The 24,767-nt window shown below is 49.7% G+C and overlaps 2 protein-coding genes across 2 annotated transcripts in view; one reads left to right on the top strand and one right to left on the bottom strand.

The window, feature by feature from the left end:
- Window positions 1-24,767, top strand: part of LOC140428680 (uncharacterized) — a 195,157-nt gene that overhangs the window by 81,334 nt on the left and 89,056 nt on the right. The window lies entirely within an intron of this gene.
- The window catches only part of eif6 (eukaryotic translation initiation factor 6), a 122,383-nt gene that overhangs the window by 24,699 nt on the left and 72,917 nt on the right, over window positions 1-24,767 (bottom strand). Inside the window, exon 4 of the mRNA XM_072515409.1 lies at window positions 24,483-24,659. Coding sequence (XP_072371510.1) covers window positions 24,483-24,659 — 177 coding nt within the window. The remainder of the gene's footprint in view (window positions 1-24,482; window positions 24,660-24,767) is intronic.

Raw genomic sequence — 24,767 nt, forward strand, 5'->3', positions numbered from 1 at the left:
TTTGTGCAATCACTTTTGGAGCAAAGTATCTCCCTCACAGTCTTACAAAATTAAAAATATCAGAATTCCGGTCAAATATCCCAGCCACTGTTGGGGTCCGACGGGGTCGAAATAGGAGATTCACACAGCGAGTGGTTAGGGTCCGGAATGTTCTGCCTGAGAGTGAGAGAGACAGATTCACACAGCGAGTGGTTAGGATCCGGAATGTTCTGTCTGAGAGAGAGAGAGAGACAGATTCACACAGCGAGTGGTTAGGATCCGGAATGTTCTGTCTGAGAGTGAAAGAGATTCACACAGCGAGTGGTTAGGATCCGGAATGTTCTGTCTGAGAGTGAGAGAGACAGATTCACACAGCGAGTGGTTAAGATCCGGAATGTTCTGTCTGAGAGTGAGACAGATTCACACAGCGAGTGGTTAGGATCCGGAATGTTCTGTCTGAGAGTGAGAGAGACAGATTCACACAGCGAGTGGTTAAGATCTGGAATGTTCTGTCTGAGAGTGAGAGAGACAGATTCACACAGCGAGTGGTTAAGATCTGGAATGTTCTGTCTGAGAGTGAGAGAGACAGATTCACACAGCGAGTGGTTAAGATCTGGAATGTTCTGTCTGAGAGTGAGAGAGACAGATTCACACAGCGAGTGGTTAGGATCCGGAATGTTCTATCTGAGAGTGAGAGAGACAGATTCATACAGCGAGTGGTTAGGATCCAGAATGTTCTGTCTGAGAGTGAGAGAGACAGATTCACACAGCGAGTGGTTAAGATCTGGAATGTTCTGTCTGAGAGTGAGAGAGACAGATTCACACAGCGAGTGGTTAAGATCTGGAATGTTCTGTCTGAGAGTGAGAGAGACAGATTCACACAGCGAGTGGTTAGGATCCGGAATGTTCTGTCTGAGAGTGAGAGAGACAGATTCACACAGCGAGTGGTTAGGATCCGGAATGTTCTGTCTGAGAGTGAGAGAGACAGATTCACACAGCGAGTGGTTAAGATCTGGAATGTTCTGTCTGAGAGTGAGAGAGACAGATTCACACAGCGAGTGGTTAGGATCCGGAATGTTCTGTCTGAGAGTGAGAGAGACAGATTCACACAGCGAGTGGTTAGGATCCGGAATGTTCTGTCTGAGAGTGAGAGAGACAGATTCACACAGCGAGTGGTTAGGATCCGGAATGTTCTGTCTGAGAGCGAGAGAGACAGATTCACACAGCGAGTGGTTAGGATCCGGAATGTTCTGTCTGAGAGTGAGAGAGACAGATTCACACAGCGAGTGGTTAAGATCTGGAATGTTCTGTCTGAGAGTGAGAGAGACAGATTCACACAGCGAGTGGTTAAGATCTGGAATGTTCTGTCTGAGAGTGAGAGAGACAGATTCACACAGCGAGTGGTTAGGATCCGGAATGTTCTGTCTGAGAGTGAGAGAGACAGATTCACACAGCGAGTGGTTAGGATCCGGAATGTTCTGTCTGAGAGTGAGACAGATTCACACAGCGAGTGGTTAGGATCCGGAATGTTCTGTCTGAGAGTGAGAGAGGCCGATTCACACAGCGAGTGGTTAGGATCCGGAATGTTCTGTCTGAGAGTGAGAGAGACAGATTCACACAGCGAGTGGTTAGGATCCGGAATGTTCTGTCTGAGAGTGAGAGAGACAGATTCACACAGCGAGTGGTTAAGATCTGGAATGTTCTGTCTGAGAGTGAGAGAGACAGATTCACACAGCGAGTGGTTAAGATCTGGAATGTTCTGTCTGAGAGTGAGAGAGACAGATTCACACAGCGAGTGGTTAGGATCCGGAATGTTCTGTCTGAGAGTGAGAGAGACAGATTCACACAGCGAGTGGTTAGGATCCGGAATGTTCTGTCTGAGAGTGAGAGAGACAGATTCACACAGCGAGTGGTTAGGATCCGGAATGTTCTGCCTGAGAGTGAGAGAAACAGATTCACACAGCGAGTGGTTAGGATCCGGAATGTTCTGTCTGAGAGTGAGAGACACAGATTCACACAGCGAGTGGTTAGGATCCGGAATGTTCTGCCTGAGAGTGAGAGAGACAGATTCATACAGCGAGTGGTTAGGATCCGGAATGTTCTGTCTGAGAGTGAGAGAAACAGATTCACACAGCGAGTGGTTAGGATCCGGAATGTTCTGTCTGAGAGTGAGAGAGACAGATTCACACAGCGAGTGGTTAGGATCCGGAATGTTCTGTCTGAGAGTGAGAGAGACAGATTCACACAGCGAACGGTTAGGATCCGGAATGTTCTGTCTGAGAGTGAGAGAGACAGATTCACACAGCGAGTGGTTAGGATCCGGAATGTTCTGTCTGAGAGAGAGACAGATTCACACAGCGAGTGGTTAGGATCCGGAATGTTCTGTCTGAGAGTGAGAGAGACAGATTCACACAGCGAGTGGTTAGGATCCGGAATGTTCTGTCTGAGAGTGAGAGAGACAGATTCACACAGCGAGTGGTTAGGATCCGGAATGTTCTGTCTGAGAGTGAGAGAGACAGATTCACACAGCGAATGGTTAGGATCCGGAATGTTCTGTCTGACAGTGAGAGAGACAGATTCACACAGCGAGTGGTTAGGATCCGGAATGTTCTGTCTGAGAGAGAGACAGATTCACACAGCGAGTGGTTAGGATCCGGAATGTTCTGTCTGAGAGTGAGAGAGACAGATTCACACAGCGAGTGGTTAGGATCCGGAATGTTCTGTCTGAGAGAGAGACAGATTCACACAGCGAGTGGTTAAGATCTGGAATGTTCTGTCTGAGAGTGAGAGAGACAGATTCACACAGCGAGTGGTTAGGATCCGGAATGTTCTGTCTGAGAGTGAGAGAGACAGATTCACACAGCGAGTGGTTAGGATCCGGAATGTTCTGTCTGAGAGTGAGAGAGATTCACACAGCGAGTGGTTAGGATCCGGAATGTTCTGTCTGAGAGTGAGAGAGATTCACACAGCGAGTGGTTAGGATCCGGAATGTTCTGTCTGAGAGTGAGAGAGACAGATTCACACAGCGAGTGGTTAAGATCTGGAATGTTCTGTCTGAGAGTGAGAGAGACAGATTCACACAGCGAGTGGTTAAGATCTGGAATGTTCTGTCTGAGAGTGAGAGAGACAGATTCACACAGCGAGTGGTTAGGATCCGGAATGTTCTGTCTGAGAGTGAGAGAGACAGATTCACACAGCGAGTGGTTAGGATCCGGAATGTTCTGTCTGAGAGTGAGAGAGACAGATTCACACAGCGAGTGGTTAGGATCCGGAATGTTCTGTCTGAGAGTGAGAGAGACAGTTTCACACAGCGAGTGGTTAGGATCCGGAATGTTCTGTCTGAGAGTGAGAGAGACAGATTCACACAGCGAGTGGTTAGGATCCGGAATGTTCTGTCTGAGAGTGAGAGAGACCGATTCACACAGCGAATGGTTAGGATCCGGAATGTTCTGTCTGAGAGCGAGAGACAGATTCACACAGCGAGTGGTTAGGATCCGGAATGTTCTGTCTGAGAGTGAGACAGATTCACACAGCGAGTGGTTAGGATCTGGAATGTTCTGTCTGAGAGTGAGAGAGACAGATTCACACAGCGAGTGGTTAGGATCCGGAATGTTCTGTCTGAGAGTGAGTGAGACAGATTCACACAGCGAGTGGTTAGGATCCGGAATGTTCTGTCTGAGAGTGAGAGAGATTCACACAGCGAGTGGTTAGTCTCCGGAATGTTCTGTCTGAGAGAGAGACAGATTCACACAGCGAGTGGTTAGGATCCGGAATGTTCTGTCTGGGAGTGAGAGAGATTCACACAGCGAGTGGTTAGGATCCGGAATGTTCTGTCTGAGAGTGAGAGTGAGACAGATTCACACAGCGAGTGGTTAGGATCCGGAATGTTCTGTCTGAGAGAGAGACAGATTCACACAGCGAGTGGTTAGGATCCGGAATGTTCTGTCTGAGAGTGAGAGAGACAGATTCACACAGCGAGTGGTTAGGCTCCGGAATGTTCTGTCTGAGAGAGAGACAGATTCACACAGCGAGTGGTTAGGATCCGGAATGTTCTGTCTGGGAGTGAGACAGATTCACACAGCGAGTGGTTAGGATCCGGAATGTTCTGTCTGAGAGTGAGAGAGACAGATTCACACAGCGAGTGGTTAGGATCCGGAATGTTCTGTCTGAGAGTGAGACAGATTCACACAGCGAGTGGTTAGGATCCGGAATGTTCTGTCTGAGAGTGAGAGACAGATTCACACAGCGAGTGGTTAGGATCCGGAATGTTCTGCCTGAGAGTGAGAGAGACAGATTCACACAGCGAGTGGTTAAGATCCGGAATGTTCTGTCTGAGAGAGAGACAGATTCACACAGCGAGTGGTTAAGATCTGGAATGTTCTGCCTAGAGGGTGTGGTGAAGGCCGGTTCAATCGAGGCTTTCAAAAGGACATTTGACTGTTTTCTGAATAGGTGAAACGTGCGTAGAGAGAAGACAGGGGGTGTCGCACTAAGTGAATCCGTCATCCGGAGAGCTGGTGCAGACATGGGCTGAATTCTGTGCCATTGTGCGCTCACTATTCCAAGATCATGGAATGCAGTGATGACCCCCAGCTTCCTTTCGTGACTGCAAAGCACTTTCTTAAAACCCACCCTTCGCCACCGTCACCCTCTTAACGCACCCTTCTCCACCATCACCCTCTAACCCACCCGTCTCCACCATCACCCTCTTAACGCACCCTTCTCCACCATCACCCTCTAACCCACCCGTCTCCACCATCACCCTCTAACCCACCCGTCTCCACCATCACCCTCTTAACGCACCCTTCGCCACTGTCACCCTCTAACCCACCCGTCTCCACCATCGCCCTCCAACCCACCCGTCTCCACCATCACCCTCTTAACGCACCCTTCTCCACCATCACCCTCTAACCCACCCGTCTCCACCATCACCCTCTAACCCACCCGTCTCCACCATCACCCTCTTAACGCACCCTTCGCCACCATCACCCTCTAATCTACCCTTCGCCACCGTCACCCTCTAACCCACCCTTCTCCACCATCACCCTCTAACCCACCCGTCTCCACCATCACCCTCTTAACGCACCCTTCGCCACTGTCACCCTCTAACCCACCCGTCTCCACCATCACCCTCTTAACGCACCCTTCGCCACCATCACCCTCTAATCCACCCGTCTCCACCTTCACCCTCTAACCCACCCGTCTCCACCATCACCCTCTAACCCACCCGTCTCCACCTTCACCCTCTAACCCACCCGTCTCCACCATCACCCTCTAACCCACCCGTCTCCACCTTCACCCTCTAACCCACCCGTCTCCACCATCACCCTCTAACCCACCCTTCTCCACCATCACCCTCTAACCCACCCTTCGCCACCGTCACCCTCTAACCCACCCGTCTCCACCATCACCCTCTAACCCACCCTTCGCCACCGTCACCCTCTAACCCACCCTTCTCCACCATCACCCTCTAACCCACCCTTCGCCACCGTCACCCTCTAACCCACCCTTCTCCACCATCACCCTCTAACCCACCCTTTGCCACCGTCACCCTCTAACCCACCCTTCTCCACCATCACCCTCTAACCCACCCTTCGCCACCGTCACCCGCTAACCCACCCTTCTCCACCATCACCCTCTAACCCACCCGTCTCCACCATCACCCTCTGACCCACCCTTCGCCACCATCACCCGCTAACCCACCAGTCTCCACCGTCACCCTCTAACCCACCCTTCTCCACCGTCACCCTCTAACCCACCCGTCTCCACCATCGCCCTCTAACCCACCCGTCTCCACCATCACCCTCTAACCCACCCGTCTCCACCATCACCCTCTAACCCACCCTTCGCCACCGTCACCCTCTAACCCACCCGTCTCCACCATCACCCTCTAACCCACCCGTCTCCACCATCACCCTCTAACCCACCCGTCTCCACCATCACCCTCTAACCCACCCGTCTCCACCATCACCCTCTAACCCACCCGTCTCCACCATCACCCTCTAACCCACCCGTCTCCACCTTCACCCGCTAACCCACCCGTCTCCACCATCACCCTCTAACCCACCCTTCGCCACCGTCACCCTCTAACCCACCCTTCTCCACCATCACCCTCTAACCCACCATTCTCCACCATCACCCTCTAACCCACCCGTCTCCACCATCACCCTCTAACCCACCCGTCTCCACCATCACCCTCTAACCCACCCTTCTCCACCATCACCCTCTAACCCACCCGTCTCCACTATCACCCTCTAACCCACCCGTCTCCACCATCACCCTCTAACCCACCCTTCGCCACCGTCACCCGCTAACCCACCCGTCTCCACCATCACCCTCTAACCCACCAGTCTCCACCGTCACCCGCTAACCCACCCTTCTCCACCATCACCCTCTAACCCACCCTTCTCCACCGTCACCCTCTAACCCACCCTTCTCCACCATCACCCTCTGACCCACCCTTCTCCACCGTCACCCGCTAACCATCACCCTCTAACCCACCTTTCTCCACCGTCGCCCTCTAACCCACCCTTCTCCACCGTCACCCTCTAACCCACCCTTCTCCACCGTCACCCGCTAACCATCACCCTCTAACCAACCCGTCTCCACAGTCACCCGCTAACCATCACCCTCTAACCCACCATTGCAGTCAGAACAGTACATCACAGAACAGGCCCTTCGGCCCTCGATGTTGAGCCGAGCCTTGTCCGAAACCAAGATCAAGCTATCCCACTCCGTCATTCTGGTGTGCTCCGTGTGCCTATCCAATAACCGCTTGAAAGTTCCTAAAGTGTCCGACTCCACTATCACAGCAGGCAGTCCATTCCACACCCTAACCACTCTCTGGGTAAAGAACCTACCTCGGACATCCCTCCTATATCTCCCACCCTGCATCTTATAGTTACGTCCCCTTGCAACAGCTACATCCACCCGAAGAAATAGTCTCTGAACGTCCACTCTATCTATCCCCCTCATTATCTTATAAACCTCTATTAAGTCGCCTCTCATCCTCCTCCGCTTCAAAGAGAAAAGCCCTCGCGTTCCCTCAACCTTTCCTCATAAGACCCATCCTCCAAACCAGGCAGCATCCTGGTAAATCACCGTTGCACCCTTTCCAATGCTTCCAAATCCTTCCTATAGCCGTCCACACACTTGCTGATGAAGTCTGTGACGGTGGTGGCATATTCTTTTAAGTTGGTCGCTGAGTTCTTAAATATGGACCAGTCCACTGTCTCCAAGCAGTCATGTAAGAGCTCTTCTGTTTCCTCGGTCCAGCACTGCATGACCTTCTTAGCTGGATTCTCCCGCTTGAGTTTCTGCTTGTATGCCGGGAGGAGGAGCACCGTCTTATGGTCTGATTTCCCAAAGTGCGGTCGGGGGATGGAACGGTAGACTCCCTTGATTTTTGAGTAGCAGTGGTCAAGAGTGATGCTGCCCCTGGTGGGACAGGAGATGTTCTGGTGGAATTTTGGCAGGACACTCGAGGTTGGCCTTGTTGAAGTCTCCGGCCACGATGAACAAGGCCTCCGGGTGTTCTGTTTCGTAGTTGTTTATAACTGTTTGTCCAGCATCTTCCTCACTTCTGCCTGGGGTAGGATGTAGACCTCTGTGATAATGGCTGAAGTGAACTCGCGTGGAAGATAGTATGGGCGGCACTTCACGGTCAGGTATTCCAGGTCCAGGGAGCAGTAGGTCGTCAGGGTCACCAGATCCAAGCACCAGGAGGAGTTGATGAGGAGGCAAACCCCTCCACCCTTTGCGGTCTGCCCAGTGAATTGAGAAGCCTTCAGGTTGTATGGCACAGTCTGGTGAGGCGGGGGTGAGCCATGTCTTTGTGAAACAGAGCACACAGCAGTCTCTTTCTTCCCTCTGAGAGGTAAGTCCAGTGTTAAGCTCGTCCAGCTTGTGTTCGATCGCTTGGACGTTTGCCAGGAGTATGCTGGAGAGGGGTCTTGAAACCGCGTTGCTTCAGTCTCACCTGCAACCGCCGCGTTTCCCTCGCTACCTCGGTCATTCTCCATGATGACCCTCTAACCCACCCTTCTCCACCATCGCCCGCTAACCATCACCCGCTAACCATCACCCTCCAACCCACCCGTCTCCACCATCACCCTCCAACCCACCCGTCTCCACCATCACCCTCCAACCCACCCGTCTCCACCATCACCCTCTAACCCACCCGTCTCCACCATCACCCTCTAACCCACCCGTCTCCACCATCACCCTCTAACCCACCCGTCTCCACCATCACCCTCTAACCCACCCTTCTCCACCATCACCCTCTAACTAACCTGCACATCTTTGGACTGTGGGAGGAAACCGGAGCACCCGGAGGAAACCCACGCACACATGGGGAGGATGTGCAGACTCCGCACAGACAGTGACCCAAGCCGGAATCGAACCTGGGACCCTGGAGCTGTGAAGCAATTGTGCTATCCACAATGCGACCATGCTGCCCCAATATTAGCCGATATTGTTAAGGGTTCTCGCTCTTCAGATGTTGTCCTTCTCGCCTTTAAATCTGTCGTCATCACCGCTCTCCCCAAAATAACTTATGACCCCAGTGTCATTGCAGACGACCAACCCATTTCGTTTTCATTTCCCCAACCACAGTTTCCTCGGAGATGTCACTTCCCAAATTTGTCCCCATCTTTCCCTGAGCTTGAATCTCTCCAATCAGATTTCTGACCCTGTTGCATTACCGAAATGGCTCTTCATGTTATAAATGAGATCCTAGTCAGTGTGACAGAGATAAATGGTCCCTCCCTGTCCTTCTCAACCTATTTTCAGGCATTGATACGGTAACCACACCATCCTCCTTCAACACCTCTCCACCGTCATCCATTCAGTTGGGTGCGGCAGCTCTCACCTGGTTTAATTCTTGTGTATTTAATTGCAGCTAAAGTATTATTTGCAATGAATGGCTTCCACTCCCCCCCCCCCCCCCCCCCCCCCACCTATTTCACATCTACACGCTGCCTCTCAGCGACATCATCCGAAAACAGGGTTAGTGTTCATATGGACACTGACAACACCCAGCTCTACCTCACCACTTCTCTCACCTCCCCCACTCTTGCTAAATTGCCAAACTGCTTATCCCACATCCAGCACTGGATCAGAGGTTTCCACCAATTAAACATTGGGAAAGCTGAAGCCACCGCTTTTGATCTCCACTCCGACCCCTCTCGCTGGGAACGGTCTGAGATTCAGCCAGTCTGTTTGTGATCTTTGTTTCATACTTAACCCGGGGAGGAGCTTCTGACCTTTTATTCATAATTAAGACTGCCTATTTCCACATCACCCGTCGCAGCAAATCTGCCGCTGAAACGGACTCAACTATTCTAGCGTACTCGAGGCTGCTCTCCCACATTCTACCCTCAAGCGCTTCGGGACGGTTGATTACGTTAAAGGTGCTAAACAAATAACTTGTTATCCCAGGGAATAAACAGGAAAGGGAAATGTACAGAGCCAGGGTGTGAAGGTGAACAATTCCCTGCCTTTCGATTGTCACCGGGTTGTGATACTGAGCGGCAGTCACAGCCTGATCAGTGCCAGTGTGCTGGCCGAGAGCTGGCAGCTGCTGTAAATATAAACCCTGGTGCGTCACTCACATCCCTGAAGCAGAGAGAAAGGGACAGATCATACCATCGCTGCTATAAACAGGCGTCGAGAGAGACTGTGCTGTTCAGTTACCATAGCAGCAAGCTGAGCGGATACAACTAATTAATGTTATTGCAGAGCCGGAGATTCTAACAAGGTTGCTGGCTTCACCAGCAGCTGAGAGAAATTCCTCGGGGTCGTGGCTTTAGGTGCTGACCCTGACAACAGCACTGGATTGTAATATACATATAACCTAAAATATACAGTCTAACTATCATAAATAGCCAAATACTAACCTACACCCTCTACCCCCCCTGCCCCAACCCTCTAACATGTCCAGGACTTAAAGGAGGAAATAAATGGCCCCCACCGCTGGTCGAACCGCCCCACGGAGCCTCTGATGGTTCACTTGACTTTCTCCAGATGCAAGAGCATTAACAAGTCTTCAATCCAGGCTGAAGCCTTGCTTGTAGAGGGGGATCTCCAGCTGAGTAATATTCGCCTCCTGGCTACATGGAGGCGAAGATAAAAACATCCACCCTCACTCCAGAGTAGAAAGACAGAATGTCCGAAACCCCAAATATTGCAAACAGCTGGCAGGGTTCGAAGGTTATCTGCAAAATCTTGGATATTGTGTCAAAAAAGGGAGGCGCAGAATCCAGCAAGCTGAGGACAAAATCAAAACGTATGCGTGTGGTTAGCCGGTGTAAGTGAACAGCGGTCACACTGTTCTCCACGTCTCGAAAGGATCCACTCCTCCTCGCATTTGTCCAATGCTTTTCTATGTAGCACTTTGAACTGAACCAAACTCAGTCTAGCACAGGACGAAGTGGAGTTCACCCTGTAGAGGGCTTCTAGAACATAGAACATTACAGCGCAGTACAGGCCCTTCGGCCCTCGATGTTGCGCCGACCTGTGAAACCACTAAAGCCCATCTACACTAGTCCCTTATCGTCCATATGTCTATCCAATGACCATTTGAATGTCCTTAGTGTTGGCGAGTCCACTACTGTTGCAGGCAGGGCATTCCACACCCTTACTACTCTCTGAGTAAAGAACCTGCCTCTGACATCTGTCTTATATCTATCTCCCCTCAATTTAAAGCTATGTCCCCTTGTGCTAGACATCACCATCCGAGGAAAAAGGCTCTCACCGTCCACCCTATCCAATCCTCTGATCATCTTGTATGCCTCAAATAAGTCACCTCTTAACCTTCTCTCTAACGAAAACAGCCTCAAGTCCCTCAGCCTTTCCTCATAAGAGCTTCCCTCCAAACCAGGCAACATTCTGGTAAATCTCCTCTGCACCCTTTCCAATGCTTCCACATCCTTCCTATAATGCGGCGACCAGAATTGCACGCAATACTCCAAATGCAGCCGCACCAGAGTTTTGTACAGCTGCAACATGACCCCATGGCTCCGAAACTCAATCTCTCTACCAATAAAAGCTAACACACCATACACCTTAACAACACTCTCAACCTAGGTGGCAACTTTCAGGGATCTATGTACATGGACACAGATCTCTCTGCTCATCCACACTCCCAAGAATCTTACCATTAGCCCAGTACTCTGTCTTCCTGTTATTCCTTCCAAAATGAATCACCTCACACTTTTCTGCATTAAACTCCATTTGCCACCTCTCAGCCCAGCGCTGCAGCTTATCTATGTCCCTCTGTAACTTGTCACATCCTTCCGCACTGTCAACAACTCCACCGACTTTAGTGTCATCTGCAAATTTACTCACCCATCCTTCTACGCCCTCCTCCAGGTCATTTATAAAAATGACAAACAGCAGTGGCCCCAAAACAGATCCTTGTGGTACACCACTAGTAACTGGACTCCAGTCTGAACATTTCCCATCAACCACCACCCTTTGTCTTCTTCCAGCTAGCCAATTTCTGATCCAAATTGCAAAATTACCCTGAATCCCATGCCTCCGTATTTTCTGCAGTAGCCTACCGTTGGGAACCTTATCAAACGCTTTACTGAAATCCATATACACCACATCAACTGCTTTACCTTCATCCACCTGTTTGGTCACCTTCTCAAAGAACTCTATAAGGTTTGTGAGGCATGACCTACCCTTCACAAAACCGTGTTGACTATCTCTAATCAAATTATTCCTTTCCAGATGATTATACATCCTATCTCTTATAAACCTTTCCAAGACTTTGCCCACAACAGAAGTAAGGCTCACTGGTCTATAGTTACCGGGGTTGTCTCTACTCCCCTTCTTGAACAAGGGGACAACATTTGCTATCCTCCAGTCTTATGGCACTATTCCTGTAGACAAAGATGACTTAAAGATCAAGGCCAAAAGCTCAGCAATCTCCTCCCTAGCTTCCCAGAGAATCCTAGGATAAATCCCATCCGGCCCAGGGGACTTATCTATTTTCACACTTTCCAGAAGACAGAATGAGGCTGTACAGATTTGAAACTGAACCCCTCCCCTGGTGTGCCAAGGTTGGGACCTTTTCCAGCCGGGAGAGGCGGGGGAGGAGCTAGACAAAACAAGCTTAGTTGACAAATCCCGATTTGAAAAAAACCCGGAAACGGCCGAGTCCAGTCAGATTGTATCTGTCAGAGAGTTTAAGGCAAAGCTTCCATCTCGGAATAAATCCCCAAAGTGCGCCAGGCCTCCCGTTCTTCAGCACCTGAACGATGGATCCAAGTTGGAAGGCAGGAAGAGGTGGTTGTCACATCTCGGGGCAAGTGAGGACAGCGAGAGGAGATTGAAGTGCTGCCAAAACTGTTTCCAAATCCTGAGGAGTGAAGTCACCACAGGGTTGGAGGAAAGCCGCCCAGGGAGAATGGGGCGGTAACTATGGTGTGTACAGAGGAGGCTGTGACACAACGGCACAAGACCGTGTCTCTAACCTACTCCTATTTGATTTCAGATACTCAGCCATTGTAGGATTCTCTGCATGTTGGCAGCACAGTAATACAACAGGAGATTGAGGAGGACCAGCCTCCCGATCCTCTCTCTGAAGCAGAGCGCTGCGGACTCTGGGACTCGGACCTACCCAGACAAACATAGACATTGATTTGCTAACTGTAATAAAAAATACTTTGGGTAAAAAATGGGCATACTTTGAAATAAGAACAAAACCTTGGTAGCCCATACACCTGAACAGTCTAGATCCTGCCCACTCGAGTCAGGGAGCGAGTATTCTACCTCAAGTCCATTTTGGTCTTACTGTTGAGGCTTGAAAAGTTCAGTTTGTGGAGTAAGTCCCAGTTATGGGCCACCCGGCGGATCCCCAGATATTGAAAATTAGAGGGCGAGGCAGAAAAGCCAAGCTGAGCCCCTCTGGCCATTCAGTTCACTGGGAAACACGCACTTTTACTGAGGTTTAATTTATAGCCTGAAAATGTGTCACATCTCATGAGTATGTTGATGATGTTTTCGGTGTACAGTGTGATCCAGTGCTCCTCCCCCTCTGTGTGTTCCCCTCCATCCCTCTGACCACAACGATATCGCTAGAGGGTCAATGGCCATTGCAGGCAACAACAAAAAAAAGATCAATTCAGGAGCAGACGCAGTGAGCATGCAAAAACGCCACCGGTCAACCCCTCCTATTCTAGCCAAGAGAGGGGTCAATGTCTTGGACATCCCAGTTTGGGGCCGGGATTTGGATATGGAGTGTCCAAGACACAATTTAAATCTCTGCCCAGAATCATCTGATGAGTGTAATTCGGGGAGGACCAGGGAGTTTATGACGCTCGGGTCGTCCCAAGTGGGAGCATAAATATTCACCAAAATAACCAGAGTATTTCCCAGTGAACCACAGACAATAACGTAGCGACCATTGAGGTCACCCATAATCCAGGAGGGAGTAAATTGCATTATTTTGTGGATGAATATTGCCATGCCTCTAGCCCTACCATTAAATTCTGAGTGAACAATTTGTCCAATCCAAGTTGTGAGAAGTCTCATCTGGTCCTTCACCTTCTGGGTGGGACCGGAACCAATGTTCTCGGGGGGGTGTTTGCTAGTGCAGTTGGGGAGGGTTTAAACTAATGTGCCAGGGGGATGGGAACCGATGTAGGAAGTCAGTGGGGACAGAAACAAAAGGCAGGAAGGGAGAGTGTGTAAAGCATGACCAGAGAAAGCAGGGCAGAGAGCAAGGAAGGTCTACATTAAACTGCATTTATTTCAATGCAAGGGGCCTGACGGGCAAAGCGGATGAACTCAGGGCATGGACGGGCACATGGGACTGGGATATTATAGCTATAACTGAAACATGGCTAAGGGAGGGGCAGGACTGGCAGCTCAATGTTCCGGGCTACAGATGCTATAGAAAGGATAGAACAGGAGGTAAGAGAGGAGGGGGAGTGGCGTTTTTGATTAGGGAGAACATCACGGCAGTACTTAGAGGGGATATATCCGAGGGTTCGCCCACTGAGTCTATATGGGTGGAACTGAAAAATAAGAAGGGAGAGATCACCTTGGTAGGACTGTACTACAGGCCCCCAAATAGTCAGCGGGAAATTGAGGAGCAAATATGTAAGGAGATTACAGATAGCTGCAAGAATAATAGGGTGGTAGTAGTAGGGGACTTTAACTTTCCCAACATTGACTGGGACAGTCATAGCATTAGAGGCTTGGATGGAGGGAAATTTGTTGAGTGTATTCAGGAGAAATTTCTCATTCAGTATGTGGATGGACCGACTAGAGAGGGGGCAAAACTTGACCTCGTCTTGGGAAATAAGGAAGGGCAAGTGATAGAAGTGCTAGTGAGGGATCACTTTGGGACAAGTGACCATAATTCCATTAGTTTTAAGATAGCTATGGAGAATGATAGGTCTGGCCCAAGAGTTAAAATTCTTAATTGGGGCAAGGCCAATTTTGATGGTATCAGACAGGAACTTGCAGAGGTAGATTGGGGGAGACTATTGGCAGGCAAAGGGACGGCTGGTAAATGGGAGGCTTTTAAAAATGTGTTAACCAGGGTGCAGGGTAAGCACATTCCCTTTAGAGTGAAGGGCAAGGCTGGTAGAAGTAGGGAACCCTGGATGACTCGAGATATTGAGACTCTGGTCAAAAAGAAGAAGGAGGCATATGACGTACATAAGCAACTGGGATCAAGTGGATCCCTTGAAGAGTATAGAGATTGTCGAAATAGAGTTAAGAGGGAAATCAGGAGGGCAAAAAGGGGACATGAAATTGCTTTGGCAAATAATGCAAGGGAGAATCCAAAGAGATTCTACAGATACATAAAGGGGAAAAGAGTAACTAGGGACAGAGTAGGGCCTCTTAAGGATCAACAAGGGCATTTATGTGCAGAGCCACAAGAGTTGGGTGAGATCCTGAATGAATATTTCTCATCGGTATTCACGGTGGAGAAAGGCATGGATGTTAGGAAACTAAGGGAAATAAATAGTGATGTCTTGAGAAGTGTGCATATTACAGAGGAGGTGGTGCTGGAAGTCTTAAAGCGCATCAAGGTAGATAAATCCCCGGGACCTGATGAAATGTATCCCAGGATGTTGTGGGAGGCTAGGGAGGAAATTGCGGGTCCCCTAACCGAGATATTTGAATCATCGGCAGCCACAGGTGAGGTGCCTGAAGATTGGAGAGTGGCGAATGTTGTGCCCTTGTTTAAGAAGGGCAGCAGGGAAAAGCCTGGGAACTACAGACCGGTGAGCCTAACGTCTGTAGTAGGTAAGTTGCTAGAAGGTATTCTGAGAGACAGGATCTACAAGCATTTAGAGAGGCAAGGACTGATTCGGGGCAGTCAGCATGGCTTTGTGCGTGGAAAATCATGTCTCACAAATTTGATTGAGTTTTTTGAGGGAGTGACCAAGAAGGTAGATGAGGGTAGTGCAGTAGACGTTGTCTACATGGACTTTAGCAAAGCCTTTGACAAGGTACCGCATGGTAGGTTGTTGCAGAAAGTTAAAGCTCACGGGATCCAGGGTGAGGTTGCCAATTGGATTCAAAATTGGCTGGACGACAGAAGGCAGAGGGTGGTTGTAGAGGGTTGTTTTTCAAACTGGAGGCCTGTGACCAGTGGTGTGCCTCAGGGATCGGTGCTGGGTCCACTGTTATTTGTGATTTATATTAATGATTTGGATGAGAATTTAGGAGGCATGGTCAGTAAGTTTGCAGATGACACCAAGATTGGTGGCATAGTGGATAGTGAAGAAGGTTATCTAGGATTGCAACGGGATCTTGATCAATTAGGCCAGTGGGCCGACGAATGGCAGATGGAGTTTAATTTAGATAAATGTGAGGTGATGCATTTTGGCAGATCGAATCAGGCCAGGACCTACTCAGTTAATGGTATGGCGTTGGGGAGAGTTATAGAACAAAGAGATCTAGGAGTACAGGTTCATAGCTCCTTGAAGGTGGAGTCGCAGGTGGACAGGGTGGTGAAGAAGGCATTCGGCATGCTTGGTTTCATTGGTCAGAACATTGAATATAGGAGTTGGGACGTCCTGTTGAAGTTGTACAAGACATTGGTACGGCCACACTTGGAATACTGTGTGCAGTTCTGGTCACCCTATTATAGAAAGGATATTATTAAACTAGAAAGAGTGCAGAAAAGATTTACTAGGATGTTGCCGGGACTTGATGGTTTGAGTTATAAGGAGAGGCTGGATAGACTGGGACTTTTTTCCCTGGAGCGTAGGAGGCTTAGGGGTGATCTTATAGAGGTCTATAAAATAATGAGGGGCATAGATAAGGTAGATAGTCAACATCTTTTCCCAAAGGTAGGGGAGTCTAAAACTAGAGGGCATAGGTTTAAGGTGAGAGGGGAGAGATTCAGAAGGGCCCAGAGGGGCAATTTCTTCACTCAGAGGGTAGTGAGTGTCTGGAATGGGCTGCCAGAGGTAGTAGTAGAAGCGGGTACAATTGTGTCTTTCAAAAAGCATTTAGATGGTTACATGGGTAAGATGGGTATAGAGGGTTATGGGCCAAGTGCGGGCAACTGGGACTAGCTTAATGGTAAAAAACTGGGCGGCATGGACTGGTTGGGCCGAAGGGCCTGTTTCCATGCTGTAAACTTCTATGATTCTATGATTCTAAGCGGGTCTCCTGTAGGAACACACCGCCCGGGTCAAAGCGTACAAAGACACTAGCTCGCTTCACTGGCCCATTCAAACCCATGTTGCAGGTTATAAAGGTGGAGAACCTCTGCTACCTTGCCCACCAGGGTCAGCCATTACATCCGTAGTTCAACAAGAAATGTCATAACACCACGGCGAGGAGATCCCAGCAGCACGGCGGTCTGTACCAGTCCTGCGGCCGGACAGGTACAAATGAATGGACAATGTAAGACTACCAGCTCTGCCCCCCTCCTGCACCCCCCCCCCCCAATCCCCAACAAGACCCCTCCCTCCACCCCATCCCCAACAAAGACATCAAATTTATATAAATCCCAAAGGCAGCATGGTAGCACAGTGGTTAGCACTGCTGCCTCACGGCACCGAGGACCCGGGTTCGATCCCGGCTCTGGGTCACCGACTGTATGGAGTTTGCACATTCTCCCCGTGTTTGTGTGGGTTTCGTCCCCACAACCCAAAGGTGTGCAGCGTAGGTGGATTGGCCACGCTAAATTGCCCCTTAATTGGAAAAAAATGAATTGGGCACTCTAAATTTATTTATTTTTAAAAAATTTATATAAAACCTAAACTCGCCAACACTAAAGTCTAAGCTCCTACTCGCTGGATATTTGCGAGTGGGAGCTGCAGAATAGTCAGGCTTCCCTTCTCCAGCTATCGCAGAGTCCCTCGAACCAATCCTGTACTAGAAGTTTAGAAACTCCATTCTCATTCAAAAACAAGAATTTCACATTTAACATTCCTGTGGTAACAACCGCACTCCAAGAACAATATATTAACACGAGATTAATGAGGGAAAAGAAAAAGGGAACACTTTTAAAGGTGGCACAGTGGTTATCACGGCAAGAGAGGGGCAAACTCCACACAGAAACCCAAGGCTGACATTGAACCCGGGTTCCTAGCGCTGTGAGGCAGCAGTGCTAACCACCGTGCCACCCCAGCATGAATTAGGAACAGCCCATTAGGCCCCTCGAACCGGTTCTGCCATTTGATGAGATCATGGCTGATCTGACTTGTGTCCTCAACGCCACTTTCCTGGCTGTACCTAACCACAGGCCGGGCACCGATCCACAGGCCGGCTCCGAGCCACAGGCCGGCTCCGAGCCACAGGCCGGCTCCGAGCCACAGGCCGGCACCGATCCACAGGCCGGCTCCGAGCCACAGGCCGGGCTCCGATCCACAGGCCGGGCTCCGATCCACAGGCCGGCTCCGAGCCACAGGCCGGGCTCCGATCCACAGGCCGGGCTCCGATCCACAGGCCGGGCTCCGATCCACAGGCCGGCTCCGATCCACAGGCCGGGCACCGATCCACAGACCGGCTCCGAGCCACAGGCCGGGCTCCGATCCACAGGCCGGCTCCGAGCCACAGGCCGGCTCCGAGCCACAGGCCGGCTCCGAGCCACAGGCCGGCTCCGAGCCACAGGCCGGCTCCGAGCCACAGGCCGGCTCCGAGCCACAGGCCGGCTCCGAGCCACAGGCCGGCTCCGAGCCACAGGCCGGCACGCGGGCACCAATGCTCTCACAGGCCCCACAGTTGTTCTGAATTTATTTGCACGTCTCAAACAGTTGAGAACACAGGAAAAATCTTTTAATTAAATTGCTTTGAGACAAGCTGCTAGTCTGTTCACAGAGAAATCGTTAACTCAACTGAACCCCAAATGAAACTCAAATCAGACTGCTTGAAGCCTTGACTGCTCCCATTGGAGGTGAGTAGTGTGTTTAAAAGCCTTGCCTTTACAGGAGCAGCCCTTTGGATTTCGGCGGCAGCGGTGCGCAGGGGCCTTCTGGGAGGTGAGTAGAGTATTTAAAAACCCTTACCTGGTCCCGTGTCTGTTCTTCTTTTCTGTTTTATTTGTTTTTATATAAGGCGGGAACCGGAAGTTCGACCCGCGGACCTCTGGGAAGTCCGCCCCCCCCCAACCAATAAATTCTGGTGGAGAGGAAACCCGAGACACTACACGTGTAGTGTCTCCCACCCGCCCTCCTCCTCTAACCTAATAATAAGACGCATTGGTGTGAGGTAAGTACCATATTATATTATTATATTATTAGCATTGTGCAGGTCAAGGATCGGAGGTGGAGGAGCAGTCTCTGTCAGCGAGAGAACCTGACAACATCTCAGACACTCAGAAGGTAAGAAGGTAAGTAAGTGATTTTTACTTTTATACCTTTTTTCAAATTGTGTGTGTCGGGGGGAAACTAAAGTGACATCACAGAAAAGCTGTGGCCAGAGTGGCTGGTTGGGATTCTAACCTAAATTTAAAAAAAATTTGAGTATTTGGGAACTAATTAAACATAATAACTTAATTATAATTTAGAGGATATCTAAGCCAGAGATCGGAGAGTATTATAGTTAGCTATCGCATTTCTATTAGAAATCTAGTGCTAGGAAACAGATAGTTGACAGTAACTGTGAAATTTAAAAAAAAGTATTTAAAAAAAAAAAAAGACAAATTTTAATTAATTGACGCAATGTCAGTTAGAGGGGTGCTGTGCTCTGACTGTGAGATGTGGCAGGTCCGGGAGGCTTCCAGCGTCCCGGATGGCTTCATCTGCAGAAAGTGCACCCAACTGGAGCTCCTCACAGACCGCATGGTTCGGTTGGAGCAGCAATTGGATGCACTTAGGAGCATGCAGGTGGCGGAAAGCGTCATAGATCGCAGTTATGTAAATGTGGTCACACCCAAAGTGCAGGCAGAGAAATGGGTGACCACCAGAAAGGGCAGGCAGTCAGTGCAGGAATCCCCTGTGGTTGTCCCCCTCTCGAACAGATATACCCCTTTGGATACTGTCGGGGAAGATAGCCTATCAGGGGAAAACAGCAGCAGCCAGAGCAGTGGCACCACGGCTGGCTCTGATGTTCAGAAGGGAGGGTCAAAGCGCAGAAGAGTAATAGTAATAGGGGACTCTATAGTCAGGGGCACAGATAGGCGCTTCTGTGGACGTGAAAGAGACTCCAGGATGGTATGTTGCCTCCCTGGTGCCAGGGTCCAGGATGTCTCCAAACGGGTAGAGGGAATCCTCAAGGGGGAGGGCAAACAGGCAGAGGTCGTTGTACATATTGGTACTAACGACATAGGTAGGAAGGGGCATGAGGTCCTGCAGCAGGAGTTCAGGGAGCTAGGCAGAAAGTTAAAAGACAGGACCTCGAGGGTTGTAATCTCGGGATTACTCCCTGTGCCACGTGCCAGTGAGGCTAGAAATAGGAAGATAGAGCAGATAAACACGTGGCTAAACAGCTGGTGTAGGAGGGAGGGTTTCCATTATCTGGACCACTGGGAGCTCTTCCGGGGCAGGTGTGACCTGTATAAGAAGGACGGGTTGCATCTAAACCGGAGAGGCATAAATATCCTGGCCGCGAGGTTTGCTAGTGTCACACGGGAGGGTTTAAACTAGTATGGCAGGGGGGTGGGCACGGGAGCAATAGGTCAGAAGGTGAGAGCATTGAGGGAGAACTAGGGAATAGGGACAGTGTGGCTCTGAGGCAGAGCAGACGGGGAGAAGTTGCTGAACACAGCGGGTCTGGTGGCCTGAAGTGCATATGTTTTAATGCAAGGAGCATTACGGGTAAGGCAGATAAACTTAGAGCTTGGATTACTACTTGGAACTATGATGTTGTTGCCATTACAGAGACCTGGTTGAGGGAAGGGCAGGATTGGCAGCTAAACGTTCCAGGATTTAGATGTTTCAGGCGGGATAGAGGGGGATGTAAAAGGGGAGGTGGAGTTGCGCTACTTGTTCGGGAGAATATCACAGCTATACTGCGAGAGGACACCTCAGAGGGCAGTGAGGCTATATGGGTAGAGATCAGGAATAAGAAGGGTGCAGTCACAATGTTGGGGGTATACTACAGGCCTCCCAACAGCCAGCGGGAGATAGAGGAGCAGATAGGTAGACAGATTTTGGAAAAGAGTAAAAACAACAGGGTTGTGGTGATGGGAGACTTCAACTTCCCCAATATTGACTGGGACTCACTTAGTGCCAGGGGCTTAGACGGGGCGGAGTTTGTAAGGAGCATCCAGGAGGGCTTCTTAAAACAATATGTAAACAGTCCAACTAGGGAAGGGGTGGTACTGGACCTGGTATTGGGGAATGAGCCCGGCCAGGTGGCAGATGTTTCAGTAGGGGAGCATTTCGGTAACAGTGACCACAATTCAGTAAGTTTTAAAGTACTGGTGGACAAGGATAAGAGTGGTCCGAGGATGAATGTGCTAAATTGGGGGAAGGCTAATTATAACAATATTAGGCGGGAACTGAAGAACATAGATTGGGGGCGGATGTTTGAGGGCAAATCAACATCTGACATGTGGGAGGCTTTCAAGTGTCAGTTGAAAGGAATACAGGACCGGCATGTTCGTGTGAGGAAGAAAGATAAATACGGCAATTTTCGGGAACCTTGGATGACGAGTGATATTGTAGGCCCCGTCAAAAAGAAAAAGGAGGCATTTGTCAGGGCTAAAAGGCTGGGAACAGACGAAGCCTGTGTGGCATATAAGGAAAGTAGGAAGGAACTTAAGCAACGTGTCAGGAGGGCTAGAAGGGGCCACGAAAAGTCATCAGCAAATAGGGTTAAGGAAAATCCCAAGGCTTTTTACACGTACATAAAAAGCAAGAGGGTAGCCAGGGAAAGGGTTGGCCCACTGAAGGATAGGCAAGGGAATCTATGTGTGGAGCCAGAGGAAGTGGGCGAGGTACTAAATGAATACTTTGCATCAGTATTCACCAAAGAGAAGGAATTGGTAGATGTTGAGTCTGGGGAAGGGGGTGTAGATAGCCTGGGTCACATCGTGATCCAAAAAGACGAGGTGTTGGGTGTCTTAAAAAATATTAAGGTAGATAAGTCCCCAGGGCCTGATGGGATCTACCCCAGAATACTGAAGGAGGCTGGAGAGGAAATTGCTGAGGCCTTGACAGAAATCTTTGGATCCTCGCTGTCTTCAGGGGATGTCCCGGAGGACTGGAGAATAGCCAATGTTGTTCCTCTGTTTAAGAAGGGTAGCAAGGATAATCCCGGGAACTACAGGCCGGTGAGCCTTACGTCAGTGGTAGGGAAATTACTGGAGAGAATTCTTCGAGACAGGATCTACTCCCATTTGGAAGCAAATGGACGTATTAGTGAGAGGCAGCACGGTTTTGTGAAGGGGAGGTCGTGTCTCACTAACTTGATAGAGTTTTTCGAGGAGGTCACTAAGATGATTGATGCAGGTAGGGCAGTAGATGTTGTCTATATGGACTTCAGTAAGGCCTTTGACAAGGTCCCTCATGGTAGACTAGTACAAAAGGTGAAGTCACACGGGATCAGGGGTGAACTGGCAAGGTGGATACAGAACTGGCTAGGCCATAGAAGGCAGAGGGTAGCAATGGAGGGATGCTTTTCTAATTGGAGGGCTGTGACCAGTGGTGTTCCACAGGGATCAGTGCTGGGACCTTTGCTCTTTGTAGTATATATAAATGATTTGGAGGAAAAAGTAACTGGTCTGATTAGTAAGTTTGCAGACGACACAAAGGTTGGTGGAATTGCGGATAGCGATGAGGACTGTCTGAGGATACAGCAGGATTTAGATTGTCTGGAGACTTGGGCGGAGAGATGGCAGATGGAGTTTAATCCGGACAAATGTGAGGTAATGCATTTTGGAAGGTCTAATGCAGGTAGGGAATATACAGTGAATGGTAGAACCCTCAAAGAGTATTGAAAGTCAAAGAGATCTAGGAGTACAGGTCCACAGGTCATTGAAAGGGGCAACACAGGTGGAGAAGGTAGTCAAGAAGGCATACGGCATGCTGGCCTTCATTGGCCGGGGCATTGAGTATAAGAATTGGCAAGTCATGTTGCAGCTGTATAGAACCTTAGTTAGGCCACACTTGGAGTATAGTGTTCAATTCTGGTCGCCACACTACCAGAAGGATGTGGAGGCTTTAGAGAGGGTGCAGAAGAGATTTACCAGAATGTTGCCTGGTATGGAGGGCATAAGCTATGAGGAGCGGTTGAATAAACTCGGTTTGTTCTCACTGGAACGAAGGAGGTTGAGGGGCGACCTGATAGAGGTATACAAAATTATGAGGGGCATAGACAGAGTGGATAGTCAGAGGCTTTTCCCCAGGATAGAGGGGTAAATTACTAGGGGGCATAGGTTTAAGGTGAGAGGGGCAAGGTTTAGAGTAGATGTACGAGGCAAGTTTTTTACGCAGAGGGTAGTGGGTACCTGGAACTCGCTACCGGAGGAGGTAGTGGAAGCAGGGACGATAGGGACATTTAAGGGGCATCTTGACAAATATATGAATAGGATGGGAATAGAAGGATACGGACCCAGGAAGTGTAGAAGACTGTAGTTTAGTCGGGCAGTATGGTCGGCACGGGCTTGGAGGGCCGAAGGGCCTGTTCCTGTGCTGTACATTTCTTTGTTCTTTATTAACCACATCTTACTGAGGCCAAACACAATGTCTCTAATAACCTACTCCACAGGAAATCTTCATACAAACCAAATTCCATCCACTCAAACCTTCACGATGCTTTCATTATCCTTGAAGCAGAAGTGTCTTTTAAACCAGGAAGGTACACTACTGCAGCACGCACACACACAGTAACCCTGGCTTTAACCCTTACTGCACCCAATACAGAGAATACAATATCTCTGAAACTCCTACATTACCCAGTGTCGAGGGCTGGGCCAGGTGATACTGGCTCATCTATTTTCAACTTAATGTCCTTCAGTAAATCTGCCGTCCTTACCCGGTCTGGCCTACATGTGACTCCAGACCCATAGCAATGTGCCCTCTGAAATGGCCTAGCAAGGGCAATTAGGGATGGGCAATAAGAGTGCAGAAAAGATTTACGAGGATGCTACCAGGACTTGATAGTCTGAGTTATAAGGAGGGGCTGGATAGGCCGGGACTTTTTTCCCTGGAGCGTAGGAGGCTTAGGGGTGATCTTAGAGGTCTCTAAAATAATTGACTTTGTCTATATAAATGTTTCTGGAATCTACCTCTTCACTCACCCGAGGAAGGAGCATTGCTCCGAAAGCTAGTGATTCGAAACAAACCAGTTGGACTTTAACCTGGTGTTCTTACTGTGCCCACTCCAGTCCAACGCCGGCATCTCCACATTATCAAATAATGGAGGAGCACAGATAAGGTAGATAGTCAACACCTGTTCCCAAAGGTAGGGGAGTCTTAAACTAGAGGGCACAGGTTTAAGGTTGGGGGGAAAGGAGGAGATCCAAAAGGGTCCAGAGGGGCAATTGTTTCACCCAGAGGGTGGCGAGTGTCTGGAACGAGCTGCCAGGGGCAGTGGTAGAGGCGGGTACAATTTTGTCTTTTAAAAACCAGTTAGACAGTTCCATGGGCAGGGTGGGTATAGAGGGATATGGGCCAAATGCGGGCAAGTGGGACTAGCTTAGTGATAGAAACCGGGCGGCATGGACAAGCTGGGCCGAAGGGCCTGTTTGTATGCTGTAAACCTCTGACTCTAAATGCATTGCCCAGCCAGCAATGCCCACATCTCCTGAATGATTAAAAACAATCTCTGGTTAATCCAGGGGTCCAGAGTTCTATCACAGCCCAGCTAGGATCACCCAACTCACTGTGCAAGGATTGACCCCGGCACGTCTCTGTGCCACGTGGATGTCTGGTTCTGCCAGCAGCTGAGCCATAGCGGCGGTCTTTCTCCTCCAGTCACCAACCAGCCGGAGCTTGCAAGAGTTGGGCCAGGAATAGCTGATCTCAGCTTCTTCCAGTCAAACACCTAATCAGCTGTTGGTTGATCATCTTCAGAACAAGAAACCCAAACTGAAACAAGACATGGGAAGAGAAGAACAAGGAAGCAAATGCTCGTACCACCAGAGGAACTTGCAGCAGAGATGAGAGCTCATCCTGGTCTTCAATGGATGTCTTTGGATGAACTAAGCCTCCCTGGTTACTGAAGGCACAGTAACTGCCCACCAGAACCTGCTCAGCAACAGTCTGTCGAAAAACCTCCACCTTCAGCACGTCAGCCAAGATCTCCTCCGTCTCCTACACAAAGAGGAAGAAAACAAAGGCGTTTAGTCTAAGAACGCAGAAAGTTAAGAGGCAGTTTGGGTTTAGCGGCTCTGCGTTAAGGCTGAACTACTCAACCCGAGT

The sequence above is a fragment of the Scyliorhinus torazame genome, chromosome 8 (genome assembly GCF_047496885.1).
Source record: "Scyliorhinus torazame isolate Kashiwa2021f chromosome 8, sScyTor2.1, whole genome shotgun sequence".
Classification (NCBI taxonomy): Eukaryota; Metazoa; Chordata; class Chondrichthyes; order Carcharhiniformes; family Scyliorhinidae; genus Scyliorhinus; species Scyliorhinus torazame.